This window comes from Urocampus carinirostris, chromosome 13 (genome assembly GCF_059441175.1).
Source record: "Urocampus carinirostris isolate Australia breed hairy pipefish chromosome 13, RoL_Ucar_1.0, whole genome shotgun sequence".
NCBI classification, from domain to species: Eukaryota; Metazoa; Chordata; class Actinopteri; order Syngnathiformes; family Syngnathidae; genus Urocampus; species Urocampus carinirostris.
The window spans coordinates 20473913-20487931 of NC_142361.1; the positions used below are offsets into that span (position 1 = coordinate 20473913).

The 14019-nt window shown below is 38.7% G+C and overlaps 1 protein-coding gene across 1 annotated transcript in view; it reads right to left on the reverse strand.

The window, feature by feature from the left end:
* vwc2 (von Willebrand factor C domain containing 2) overlaps nt 1-14019 on the reverse strand; it is a 66369-nt gene that overhangs the window by 39143 nt on the left and 13207 nt on the right. The window contains exon 2 of the mRNA XM_088351734.1: nt 3279-3960. Coding sequence (XP_088207860.1) covers nt 3279-3881 — 603 coding nt within the window. The 5' untranslated portion in view covers nt 3882-3960. The remainder of the gene's footprint in view (nt 1-3278; nt 3961-14019) is intronic.

Consider the following 14019-nt stretch of genomic DNA (forward strand, 5'->3'; position numbering starts at 1 on the left):
TATCTTGTTTTTTTCTAATAATATACTGCCTTAACTATTTAATTAATTTATCATTGTTATGTGCAGTGTAATCTTAAACCGCTTTATCAAACTGAATAAGTTATTAACTATACTGTGGTACATCATGAGCAGATCATTAGTGTGTAAAAAGAAAAAAGGGCTATTCTCCTGGCACCTACTAATATGGATTAAGGTTATAGTGAAAGATGAAAATAAATTACAATACTGTAACAGAGTGTGAGGTAATTTAGTCAATTTGAAATCTTGTTTTTTAATTTACTGGGTGTAGAGAAAATGGCTTTAAATCAGATTTATTTAGTTCCGGATCTAATTCGGTGGTTACCGATTTGGCCAGCAGGTAGTGCTCACAGTTTCCACCCGAATTAATCTGAAATAGCCTCATATTGTGTCAAGCATTTATCGTAAAGTAAGCAATACTCTAAACCTATTTTATTCTTAGATTTAAATGATTGATTGTGCAGTTAATTACTATGGACAATAATTGATCAGTCCAAAAGGAAAATAGTATAGACACAGAAATAACGTTTTGGCAAGGGGGATTCTGTAATAGGTTTACAGTACTGATCAATAAACCCGGTTTTAAGATAATCAAGTAATTCAAATATACAAGAATTGAGTGTGACGGACATGAACGATTATTTGCCCCTGTACCAAAGACAGGTTTTCTTTTCTTGCATATGTCTGACAACAAAGGAGGCCACTTGGGGGGAAGGGAGGGTTGTGTGAGAGCAAATGGCCTCACAGGACCTGAAGCAAGCCCAGTCTCTTGTCTTTACTGGCGGTTGTCCTCATTCAGGTGACAGGTAGGGGGAGAACCACGGGCGCTCAAAGCACCGTGGCTCTAGGTTTGCCCGGGCCCAACCAGGAGGTTACGGGGGGCCATTTTGATGCAAACATTTCTATGAAATTATTATTAATTTAGGTTCTTTAGTCCCCTTCAAATGAATTTAAAAGTAAAAATTAAACTATGAAAAGTAATCTATGTATACAACTATAAGGATACAATTTGTAGTGATTGAAATACATTTCTCTCAAATTCTTTAAATTTCATCTGAGGTTGCTGTCAGAAAGTACATATCGCAGTAGTAAGCATAGACAATATATCAGCAATGTCTAAATTTGACTTAGGTCAAGTAAAGCAAAGAAGATCTCTCATAATCTAATAAGCGGGACACTTAAAATCAAGAGAAACGGGGAAAAAAATCACCAGCATTTTCTAGGGGATTACTCTGGACTAAATTTAATTCCACGGAGATCAAAATGTCTGCGCTTTTTAACAGATACCAAGCGCCTCGCACGAGAGAAACAAATTCAGCTGAATGTGAAGTGAATGAATGGCATTCAGCGCTTTATCCCCTGTGAAAGGCTTGCTTGTCAGTCCCATGTGCATAGCAGCAAGCGTACCTTTGGTCGTATCAAAAGCGCTAAGGTTAATTCTGACTGTGTTGCCGCTGATTGCAGAGGCTTGCACCTCCGCATTCCACTTCACGCTGAAAAATGGAACGAGGCAGCACTTCCCAAAGAAGTTAGCAATCACGCATAATAACCCGCCTGTTGCAAATCCCACGGCGCTGCACAAAGGCCAAGTTTTTTTTTTCTTTCCTATCGCTTTTTCCTTTTTTTCTGGCAGGGAATTATTATACATGAAAGCGATTTTAACAGACAGTTGGAAACGCTTTCCTCTTTTGGAAACGCGGAAAAAAATAAAGGATAATAAATCCGCTTTGATTTATTACTTTATTTATTCGTGGACAGATATTTATTTTTATTTCAAATAAACCTAGAGCACTCAAATCCATGTTTTTGGCCTTGTTTTAAAAGAGGAATTTTAGAGACTTTCTATAAATTTATTTTAAAATCTTTTAATGAGAAACTTTGAACGTACAAGTAGTGAAATTATTCACTGTTATTAGCAGGCAGTTATATACTGTACATCAAAGTGATTTTTTTTAATTTTAACTGGATCATGTTGTGAAACTGATTTGTGCATAAATCATTTTTTTTGTTGTTGAAAATATCGGGTTTTTTATAGCGCTGCATTATCTAAATAAAATCTTGGCGACTTCCCCCTTAAAATCTTTACTTTTAATACGTTTATTTTTAATACAATTTGTTAGATGTATTATGCTGATTTGCCTGATTTGCTTGCATATACACCTTGGACGAACTGAACAGTGTATTTTTAAACAAATAAATGGAGATACAATAGCATAGAGATAACTTTTAATAAGGACACAAAACAGATATATAAATATATATATATATATATATATATATATATATATATATATATATATATATATATATATATATATATATATATATATATATATATATATATATATATTTATATATATGAAAAACTGTCAATTCAAGAAGTCAAGTCCTGTTTATTTGTATATGCCTTAATCACAAAAACTTTCAAATCGCTGCACAGGTTATTATTACACCGTCCCCTGATCTAAAACCAACATGAGGGCAAGAAAAAAAAAAAAAACCTCAGCATGAGGTAATCACACTTTCATAATGGCCAGGCTGCAAAAGATATTGCAAGGGCATCAACAAACAATAAACTGACATCGTCAACATGAAATCTGGGTCATCCATAAGCTATAGTATAGAAGTGTGTTTTAGGCCTAAATGGGCAGAGGGCAGAACATTCCGCAGGAGCGGGGCATGAATGGATATTGCTCTCGAAACTCCGGATTTCTTCTTGGCTAGGTAAGGCTCATGTTACAGCAAAAAACAAAAACAAAACGCATCAAAAACCTATAACCTACCAGTGTTTTTAAAAATGCATGGTTAAATATTACATGTAGGGGAAATAAGTATATCATTTCCCAAACGTATTTTTAGTGTGTGCATAAAAGAGCCACAAATGTTCCCTGGGCCGTACCTTGCACACCCCACATAAGTTTAAAATATGTCAACAAAAACACAATCTCCTCTTTTTTAAATGATTGAGACATAATTCCAGTTTGCTCTTCTGCAAGATTAGATTAGCATTATAAAAGTGGCTTTGCTGAAGCCGCATGTCCAAATTGAGCCTACAGAAGCTAGAACAAAAAGACAAGTGCTGACCTTTGCCATTATAAATCTGCCTTCATGCTTCCTTCCCCGCTTGCTTGCTTTGGGGCAAGTCTTTTTTTATGTAGCCCATGCCACGGACCTATTTGAACGTCAAAGGTGGTTCTGTCAGCGTTTTGATGTGCTCACAGACCGTCGGACAAATTTGTGGGCGAAATTCAGTAACTTACCTTAAACTCCTCTAATGAAGCGTAGGTCTTTCCCCGGAACTCGCAGTAATTCTTTTTCCCTTTGCACTGCGGGCAGCATTGACTCGTGTCCACTTTGATGCATCGAGGGTGGACCCTTGGACAATCTGGCTTGCTGCAGAGAGGACCTTCATCTGTACAGAGGCAAGGGCACGTGGACGGGCCCGGGGTGAATTGCTCACCAATGGAGAATACAAAACCGCTCTCGTCCATGCAGCCTTTACCCCTGTAGTCAGGGTAGGCATACTCGTCAATTGCTTCCAAAGACATGGTCACGTCGCTGGTAGGCTCCACGTCTATTTGGTTGAAGTTATCTTGCTCGCTTGACAAATCTTGTGATTTCCCACCTTTGGATCGTAAATTGGACCTTGAGCGACTCGTGCCAGTCCTGTTTAGGCCCAAAGTATCGTTGTCCTCGGGTGGCTGCTGCTTAGGGACCGCATTGTCCTCCCGCACCTGGGTCAAGACTCCTTCCAGCCGCTCGCGGCTCACCGGTAAGGTCGTAATAGGATTACTCTCCACGCCGCTCATCAGGAACCAGAGAAGGAAGAGAAGCTCTGCTGTCATGGCAACGGAGTGCAGCATCTTTCCCCACCACCAGCGAGGTGGGAAAACACCTTGGCTCACATAACACACTTCACATCTCAGGTGTGAGCCAGTCCATCTGGAAAGAGAAAATTAAACTGGGGTTATACGCTCAGTATGTTGACACTTTTTATCTCAGGTGTGGGATTTGTTACGGTGCGACACGTTCACGCGGCTTTGTTCCGTCACGTCGAGCAAACACCCCGGCGAGCAAAGGATCAGTAAATCGGATTGTCAAGATGGGGAGCATTCATGGCTCGGTGTTGGGAAATCAATACGGCTTGATACTGTAACAGTTCCCTGCATCAATCACTCTTGGTGGTGGCAAAAAGGAGACATTTGATTTAAACATTCAAAGTATCCGGTTAAAGGAGCAAAGAATGTGGAAACATAATATTGAAACATGTTACGTCATAGATGACAATAAAGGTATATTCTATTCTATAATCATAATTTTTTGAGTTTTCCAGCAATATCCTGTTCATTCTTCTAACAATCTACCGCTGCGACGAGAGGTCGATCTTGTCAACTCAAAACGATAATAGAAATAATCGACAATGAATTCCATTGTTGACTATTGTAGCCAGACATGTTTTTACAGTGAAGCATCTGTACATTAATATAATCTTTGCTCAGGCGCAATAGTATATTTGTCTCGAGCAGTAACCGACAAAAATGATAGCGTCGACATCAACAGACCTTGCGTATCATGGCAGTTCCTCGGTGATGCACGAACATTTAAAGAGAACAGTCAGCCAGAAAGGGTGTATGGCTCGCCTCCTCAATTTTCATATAAGCCAATATAAAAGACAACTTTAGTCATGCCAGACTGTGCCTGACAAATGTAATTGTAACTGAATGCTTGCAGTCCGATGAACAAACGTCAGTTGTTTCAAACTGTTAACAATCGTTGAGTTTCTTTTCTTACAGACTTTGCAGTTGACCACTGAATGAACTTCACAAAATGCACACAATATTTCATTTATTCACTGTTCTACTGTTACTAATGAGCTTGTTTTTGGTTTACAGGGATAAAAAAAAAAAAACATTATTTATTTCCCAATCCCAACAAATGGACAGAGATTTATTTATGGGTTTATGTCTCTACTGACCGAGCACTGTGCCTAATTGGTTTTAGTTTTATATTTTATGTTTTTACAAATACGTAGTATTTTCAAAAAATATGTACTTTTCATTTTACCCATATTTCCTTTGTTAATTATCATTTGCCACATAATTAATTAAACTGCAAAATTTAAACAAAAATAATATAATTATTTGATGATTCAGCTAGTTTTTTCAATTATCTGTGCGTAAAAGACAATTAAAATTCTCGTCAGTGGCAGCCCTATAATAATTAGATGAATATTTCTATCAAGTTAATCATTTAGTAATTCATGCACTTTATGATCCATATATTTGAACGTAGATTCTACTTCATATTTTATTCAATGGACGTCTAATTGTGTCCATTCCTCTAGTCGTCATACGAAATCAACATTGTTCTAAATGGTGTTCTGACTTACTGTGGGAGAGAGGCTTTGAGTCCTGCCTTAAGTTTTATCTAACCACCTGCAGGATTCAGTACGAATAAAGGATTTTTTTTAAAGCCCACCATGTTGCGCCCCTTTGGTATTTAAATAATTGTCTGCCATTTTCATAGCGCACTTGAGAAACCATCACAAACCTTGTCCTGTCCTCACAAGCCCTATTTATTTGTTTCTATCTGTTTTATTGTAAGAAAAACCTCAATAGAACCACTCAACTCCGGCACTTGTTATACCCGTCATGTCACAACCTGTTATTAAATGAACATGTGGAGGAAGACAGACTATTCTCAAACAGTAATGGGAATTCTTCAAAATAATTAATATATTTGAATCATATTAGCAAAATCCACAATTTCTTAAGGTTGGCCGTTTCGACTATCAAAAACACTCTGGCTTTGGCAGTCGACAATTTGGGCGAACAATCTTTCTCAAGCAGTTTGAGTGTTAGTGATGTCATCTTCCTTCAACAGCATTCTCAATATGAATGCCCAAAAGATAAAATGAGGTAGAAAACATGTATCCACTTATATCCTAGAAAAACAAAATGCCATTTTTAGACTGGAGGAGGCCCTCGAGTAAACGGGGTCGGGGACCTATGGCTTGCAAGCCGTATATGGCTCTGTTTATCAAAGAACAGAATTGATTCCATGTAAATTTCTCGACATAGTTCCAAATTTATGTGATTGATACCTATTGTGGGGCAGGCCAAGCCGAACCAATACTGTCTAGTCAGGCACACCTACCTGGTTTTAGCTGTACATCGCTAAGGAATACTTTATATTGAAGCTCATTAAACAAACTATGCTCATTATTGAGACACTTTGTGACGAAAAGCCACATAACTATTTTTAAATACCGAGGAGCCCTAGCAAAGCACCTAGAGTAATTTGATTGGGTGTGTGGTAGGGATGGGTGGAGGTATGCAAAGAGCGCAAGCACTCCTTCTTGTCTCTTGCCTTGTGCTGTGTGCGCCGAAGGTAAATACGTCAGGATCCCCATTTTCAGAATTCTGTGACATTTGTAAAATATGACTTTGCTCGCACCTTCAAACCATTAACCTTAACATAGTTAAGTAACCGCGGGAGAGAGACATTATTAGTGGAATATTTATATGGAACACAGGCTATGGCATTATTATTATTTCAGAGATTTTATCAAATCATCAAATGTCACACAGTGAACTGAAATGTGTTGCAAGAATTAGTTTTGTCTGGATAACAGGTTTAGTGGTTTTGTTGAACTATATTTCAAAATATATGGTTTGGCTCTTCCCCCCTAAAAAAATCATAAAACTTTCTTTTATTGCTGTTTGAGTCAAAAATGTTTCTGACTCTTGGTCTAGACTGCCAATTTTAAAGTCAATCAAGGGCAAATAAGAGTAATTGATTTCACAAATAACGTTATTCTATCAACATTTCTGAAAAACTTTTTTTCATTGTACATATTGGAGAATGAAAATCCACCCTTTGTATTGTAATCCCTTGAAATCACCCATCATTTGAACGTAACCTTTATGCACAGTACATTAATCCGCAACACCTCTGAAGAAGTGAGACCCTAGAGTAAACCGCAAACACAGCACAAATTATAAAAAGCCGTGCCCGATATTTTTTATTTTTGCCTCTCGCAAAACTTGATTTACACTGGCACTTTGAAATTCAAATGCCCGCAATGACGCTTTGCTGCGCTCGGTGGCCTATTTCCATTTATTTCCTCTCCTTTCTTTGCAAACACTGCAGTTGTATTGATATAAACAATATCATACAATGATATAATGATTCTGAGTTGCGAATTTAGACTAATTCCCTTTGAACCTTTTCGAGCAGTGTTAATTGATTCTGACTTGTGTTTAAAGTGAAGGAATATTTCTGGTGAGTTAAACAGCAGATTTTAGAGCAATCTGTGCTAAAAAAAAATCAATCAGATTTAAAAGTGTGGTGGCAAAGTCGCCATAGATTCTGAAGCATTTAGTGCTTGGGGTGTCCAATTTGGTAGAAAAATATTCTCACTGCGGCCAGACTAATAAATAACGGCATAAAAAGTATGCCTTAGCTGGGGGCTGGCGGTCTTTTTGGAGGCTCAAAGTTGAATTATGGTACAGGAATGTAAGAAATGATATTAACCTTTTTATTTTCCTCAAGATTTTGAACACTGAGAAACTCTTAATGACTGGAAAGTGACAAAAAGCATACAAACACTAATTTGAAGGATTGATTTAGTTATTTAAAAGTATTTCCGCTTCTATTTTTGATTTTCGCAAAGAAAATGTTTACCTGAGTATGGGAACTTCGCTTTTGGATTTCATATAGTTACCCTCATGCGAAAACTGTATTATGGATGATAAAGCGAACGATTAATTAAAACTAAATTTAGTGCGATAATGTGGAGTTACTGTTTACAGTTGACTCATGTGAAAATGGCCTTACCAACATTCGGTAATGCCACCTTCGGATAGAATTGTGGTGAGACGGTCTTTTTACCTCTCATACATGCAGAAAACAAAAAATCAAAAAAATGAATAATATCTTTTATAGAAGGAGATAAAGCTTATTTAATTTTCTGCAGGGACACCCAGGTGACCCAAGTGCCATTTTCTTTTTATAATTTGGATTTTTCGTATTGCCTCAAACATCACGTAGGTGACTTTCATTTAAAGTAAAATAATATAATAATATAATATGAGTTTCCTCAATGTTCTCTGGTTTATTAATGATAGTCAGCAAATACAGCTACAATGGGTGCCTTGCGAGTGGCACCTTAGACAATACAGTCCCATTTACACATCCATCCATCCATCCATCCATCCATTATCTGCACCGCTTATCCTCAATAGGGTCGCGAGGTTGCTGGAGCCCATCCCAGCCATCTTTGGGCATTAGGCAGATGACACCCGGAACTGGTTGCCGGTCAGTCACAAGGCATGCAGAGACAGACAACTCACTTGCTCATTCACACTTAGGGACAATTTGGACCGGCCAATTAACCTGATATGCATATTTGAGGGCAGTACGGCGGCGCAGTACGGCGGCGCAGTGGTTAGCGCGCGCGTGGCACAGTTCTGAGGTCATGAGATTGAACCTTCCTGTGTGGAGTTTGCATCTTCTCCCTGTGCTTGCGTGGGTTTCCTCTGGGCACTCCAGTTTCATCCCACATTCTGAAAACATGCATGTCAGGTGAATTGGCCGGTCCAAATTGTCCCTAGGTGTGACTGAGCGAGCGAGTTGTCTGTCCCTGTGTGCCCTGCGACCGGCTGGCAACCAGTTTGGGGTGTCCCCTGCCCACTGCCCGATGATGGCTGGCATGGGCTCCAGCACCTCCGCGACCCTACTGAGAATAAGCGGTGCAGATAATGGATGGATGGATGGATGTGTAGATGGGACTGTAGCCTAATGCAAACAAAAACCAGTACCAAATTAGCTAAGCGGTGCAGATAATGGAATAGTCAGAAATGTGCATATTTTGAATCTGGGAGGAAACCGGAATGCCCGTAAGAAACCCACACAAGCACAGGGAGAACATGTAAACTCTGCACAGGAAGGCTGGTAGCTGGATTTGATCCCATGACCTCAGAACTGTTCGACTCAGCTCCACGCTGCTCGCAACATCCGGTGGACATATTCAAAACTGCAGGTCATTGGGGCTCATTATTTTCTTTTGCTTTTCTCGCGGGCCACAGGAAAAAATTTTGCGGGCCACATTTGTGTTTGACTTAGTGAAAAAAGCTAACAGTAGCCAACGGTATTCGAGCCGATTTGCTATGTTCGCAATTGTAGCTTGTGACTGGAGTGAAAGTGAAAGGTAACACAGCGATGAGAAAGGAGAGACAAGACCATTAGTGAAGGAAGCTCACTTCCAACCACTTGAACATCTGTTACAAGTTGTCGCATGGACACGGTGTGCCACCTTGCACTCCTGAAGAGCCGATTGCTGACAGCAGAGCTTTCAGGTGCCTTGTAAAATGAGCACAAACGACCTAACGCGAGTGAGCAAATAATTAATTCGAGCATTCAATTTCGCTCTCCTATTTTAGGTCTTGCTTGTTATTCCACTCGGATGTGAAACAAGTGATGACTCGGAAGAAAAAATTATAAATACAACCATCAAAATGTATTTTAATGCAACATAAAAGTGGCTGGTATATCGCGTGTCCTGTATGCTCAACACCAGTTACGTGCTTTGAGGTATGTTTCTGTTGAGGCACAGTCTGATTTACAAATAAATCAACCGACATATTACACATCATTTGATAGGCAGAGCAGGGAAGTAATTTATAAACTATAGCACACGGAAAAAAATTATTATATTGTATTTACAAATGAAGTGCTACTCCTTTTGAATAAAAGCATCAATACAGTAAACAGTATCTGCCCTACTTACGAGCATTCAACTTACGGAAAATGGTAGATACGAACATTTTTTTCGGGAGGTCGAAAAATATCCGAACATTGCTGTGAGTTAGACTTTGTATTGCGTGCACCTTTTTCCGAGTGCAGGACATTACTGTAGTGCTTCTTTCTGCTAGCATCCACCCCGAAGAAGAAATGTGCTTCCTCTTCCTAGTCCGTGTGTAAACATTCTATACTGTATCTCCAGCGCGCTAAGAACTTTGACATTTTTGTTGTTTAATATCTCGTGCATCCATTCAATACGGTTGGCGTAAAGTGTAAAAAAGAGGCAAGCCGTTTCCTTTGAAATGAAAGTGGAGTATGGAAGCTTGATGCTGTTGAAAAAATGGTTGGATCGCTTTTTTTCTGCCACTTTTTACCACGGAGGAGGAGGTCGCCAGGTAAAGCTCATCTAAACTAAACTATATTTATCTTTTAAGCATAATATTTTATGAAATGTTTATTTTTTAGTACAAAACAATACAGGTTACGTATACAAGCCTTAAACATACTTATATAAACCTTAAACATAAAAAATATAGCACTGAAGCAACTCACGGACAAATTCAACTTACGAAGGAATGTCCGGAACTGATCTCGTTTGTAAGTAGGGCGGCGTCTGCATAGGTAATACTCCATTATGACAAAAAAGTCTCTGCAATGTGAAAAATAATTACTGGGTAACTTGACTTGCTGATAGGCTGCTAATTCAATTGTTTGGGGCTGAGGTGTGTGCCAAATCAGAAGCCTTGGTCTGACTATCACCCTCTACCAAGAGTCAAAAGAATTGCATGCCTCACTCTGCATCTGCAGACGCTCAGCACAGCGATACCTTACATACTAACTATCCAAATAATATTATATAATATTATAAAACGTTTAAATTCAGCAGCAATTTTGAAAATGATTATTAAAAAATTATGAAGTTTAATGAGCACATGAGGGACTCACCAAAAAGGAGCAGTGTTGCTATGAAAAATAATCACAGAACAAAACAATTGAACTCCAATGGGAACAAAAGACTATCAAACAAAAGAATATCCTTTGGTTGAAAGCATCTAAGTTGCTGTGGTGAATTTAGGTCCATCGGGTTTGTGGTAATTTCGACAAGAAGTAGGCCCAAGTGAAGACGAAGCTTCTGTTGGCATTTCACACTACCCATTACGACAGGCATGGATGATTTCATATGGCCCGCCATACATTCCTGAATATGTCAAAAAAAGAAGTGAGTCTCTAGGTCAATTTTATCAAAAGTCATGATTTTTTTAAATAAGTGCAAATGTTCCATTCGGCCACTAGAGGGAAGTAAATGTGTAAACGAGCTGACATCCTGCAGGCTGACTGAAAGAGTTAGTAACAGGATATTGAAAATCACAACTAGGTGTGACCATCTAAAAACATGGCGCAGACTTTAAAGCCCCGCTCTGTTCTAAAAAACATCGGAATGTCTTGCATACCCTGTGACTGGGTTTATGTCCAGAAGGTGGCCGGACCACTATGTACCATTATCGTTGGACATGATTGCCACTTTTTTTGGACATGATTTTTTTACTTTTTTTTTTTTAGAATACTCAATACATAATTTTCACACACCCAAAAAAAACCCATAGTTTTTAGAATAGACTGTGTCCGCATCCATGAATTGGTGTTTATTTTTAATACTAGTTTTTTTGTAGGTATATGAGGAAAAAAATCAGATTGGAGAACTTAAGTACTCAAGAACGAAATATTTCCACTATTATTAAAAAATATCAAAAATATGCCACACAATTTGTGCTGGTGGCGCTAATGGCGCAACCCATTACGATGAGCCAGGTATAAAACTGCACTTATACAGTGTTGTTAGTGTATCAGTAAAATAGCTACCTTGCTAACTGGATAATTACACTATGAGGTGCCCCAAAAGGCCCAAGCAATCGCCCCGAGCCGAAGGAGGCTCTAGGGTGCAGCTGACGTTAGCCCATATCAATTACAAAGCACAGTTTAACAATGCGACGACCTCTAATAGTAAATAAATCCACAAGGGACTTTTGACTTGCTGCTGCTGACTGGTCGCGGCCGTCGCTGAGGAACAACTTATGTTTAGACATTTAAAACTGGAAATCAGGGAGTGCAGTTACGGGAAACCATTCGGTGACTTTGTGAGATAATCACGAGACAATAAAGCATGAATTGCTTATTGCAAAGACTGCAATTGGACAGGTCGTCTGTGCAGAAAACAATATTTTTCACTTGACCTTGCAGTGAATGGGGAACAACTTAAAGGTTTATAAAGTTTAAAATTTTGTTTATATTTTGATATATCAACAATTTCTAATTTCATTGATCAAGTCACCTACATGGCACCCAAAGAAAATCCCCAGCAACCACAAGAATAGCACACAGGACAAGAAACAGGAATTTGTAATGTTAAAGACAGGCAAAGATTTATGGACGGATAAAGTGTTTCCGTATGATGTGACTGCTTCATAATGATTTGGAGAAATAGTTAATAGTCAGGTGTTCGAGGTGTCCTTAAGATGTTTAAAATTAAATACGTTCTCTATTAAGTATGTGTTAACAATGCTCAATTAAGTTCAAAGAGCCTCATATATATATATATATATATATATATATATATATATATATATATATATATATATATATATATATATATATATATATATATATATATATATATATATATATATATATATACAGGGAGTGCAAAATTTTGCTTTTTTAGTTTTAGCTATTTTAGGAGGATATCTGTGTGTGCAGGTGACTATTACTGTGCATAATTATTAGGCAACTTAACAAAAAACAAATGTATACCCATTTCAATTATTTATTTTCATCAGGGAAACCAATATAACAGCTCAACATTCACAAATATACATTTCTGACATTCAAAAACAAAACAAAAACAAATCAGTGACCAATATAGCCACCTTTCTTTGCAAGGACACTCAAAAGCCTGCCATCCATGGATTCTGTCAGTGCTTTGATCTGTTCACGATCAACATTGCGTGCAGCAGCAACCACAGCCTCCCAGACACTGTTCAGAGAGGTGTACTGTTTTCCCTCCTTGTAAATCTCACATTTGATGAGGGACCACAGGTTCTCTATGGGGTTCAGATCAGGTGAACAAGGAGGCCATGTCATTAGTTTTTCTTCTTTTAGACCCTTTCTTGCCAGCCACGCTGTGGAGTACTTGGATGCGTGTGATGGAGCGTTGTCCTGCATGAAAATCATGTTTTTCTTGAAGGATGCGGACTTCTTCCTGTACCACTGCTTGAAGAAGGTGTCTTCCAGAAACTGGCAGTAGGACTGGGAGTTGAGCTTGAGTCCATCCTCAACCCGAAAAGGCCCCACAAGCTCATCTTTGATGATACCAGCCCATACCAGTACTCCACCTCCACCTTGCTGGCGTCTGAGGCAGACTGGAGCTCTCTGCCCTTTACCGATCCAGCCACGGGCCCATCCATCTGGCCCATCAAGACTCACTCTCATTTCATCAGTCCATAAAACCTTAGAAAAATCCGTCTTGAGATTTTTCTTGGCCCAGTCTTGACGTTTCAGCTTGTGTGTCTTGTTCAGTGGTGGTCGTTTTTCAGCCTTTCTTACCTTGGCCATGTCTCTGAGTATTGCACACCTTGTGCTTTTGGGCACTCCAGTGATGTTGCAGCTCTGAAATATGGCAAAACTGGTGGCAAGTGGCATCTTGGCAGCTGTACGCTTGACTTTTCTCAGTTCACGGGCAGTTATTTTGCGCCTTGGTTTTTCTACACGCTTCTTGCGACCCTGTTGACTATTTTGAATGTAACGCTTGATTGTTTGATGATCACGCTTCAGAAGCTTGGCAATTTTAAGAGTGCTGCATCCCTCTGCAAGATATCTCATTATTTTTGACTTTTCAGAGCCTGTCAAGTCCCTCTTCTGACCCATTTTGCCAAAGGAAAGGAAGTTGCCTAATAATTATGCACACCTGATATAGGGTGTTGATGTCATTAGACCACACCCCTTCTCATTACAGAGATGCACATCACCTGATATGCTTAATTGGTAGTAGGCTTTCGAGCCTATACAGCTTGGAGTAAGACAACATGCATAAAGAGGATGATGTGGTCAAAATACTCATTTGCCTAATAATTCTGCACTCCCTGTATATATATATATATATATATATATATATATATATATATATATATATATATATATATA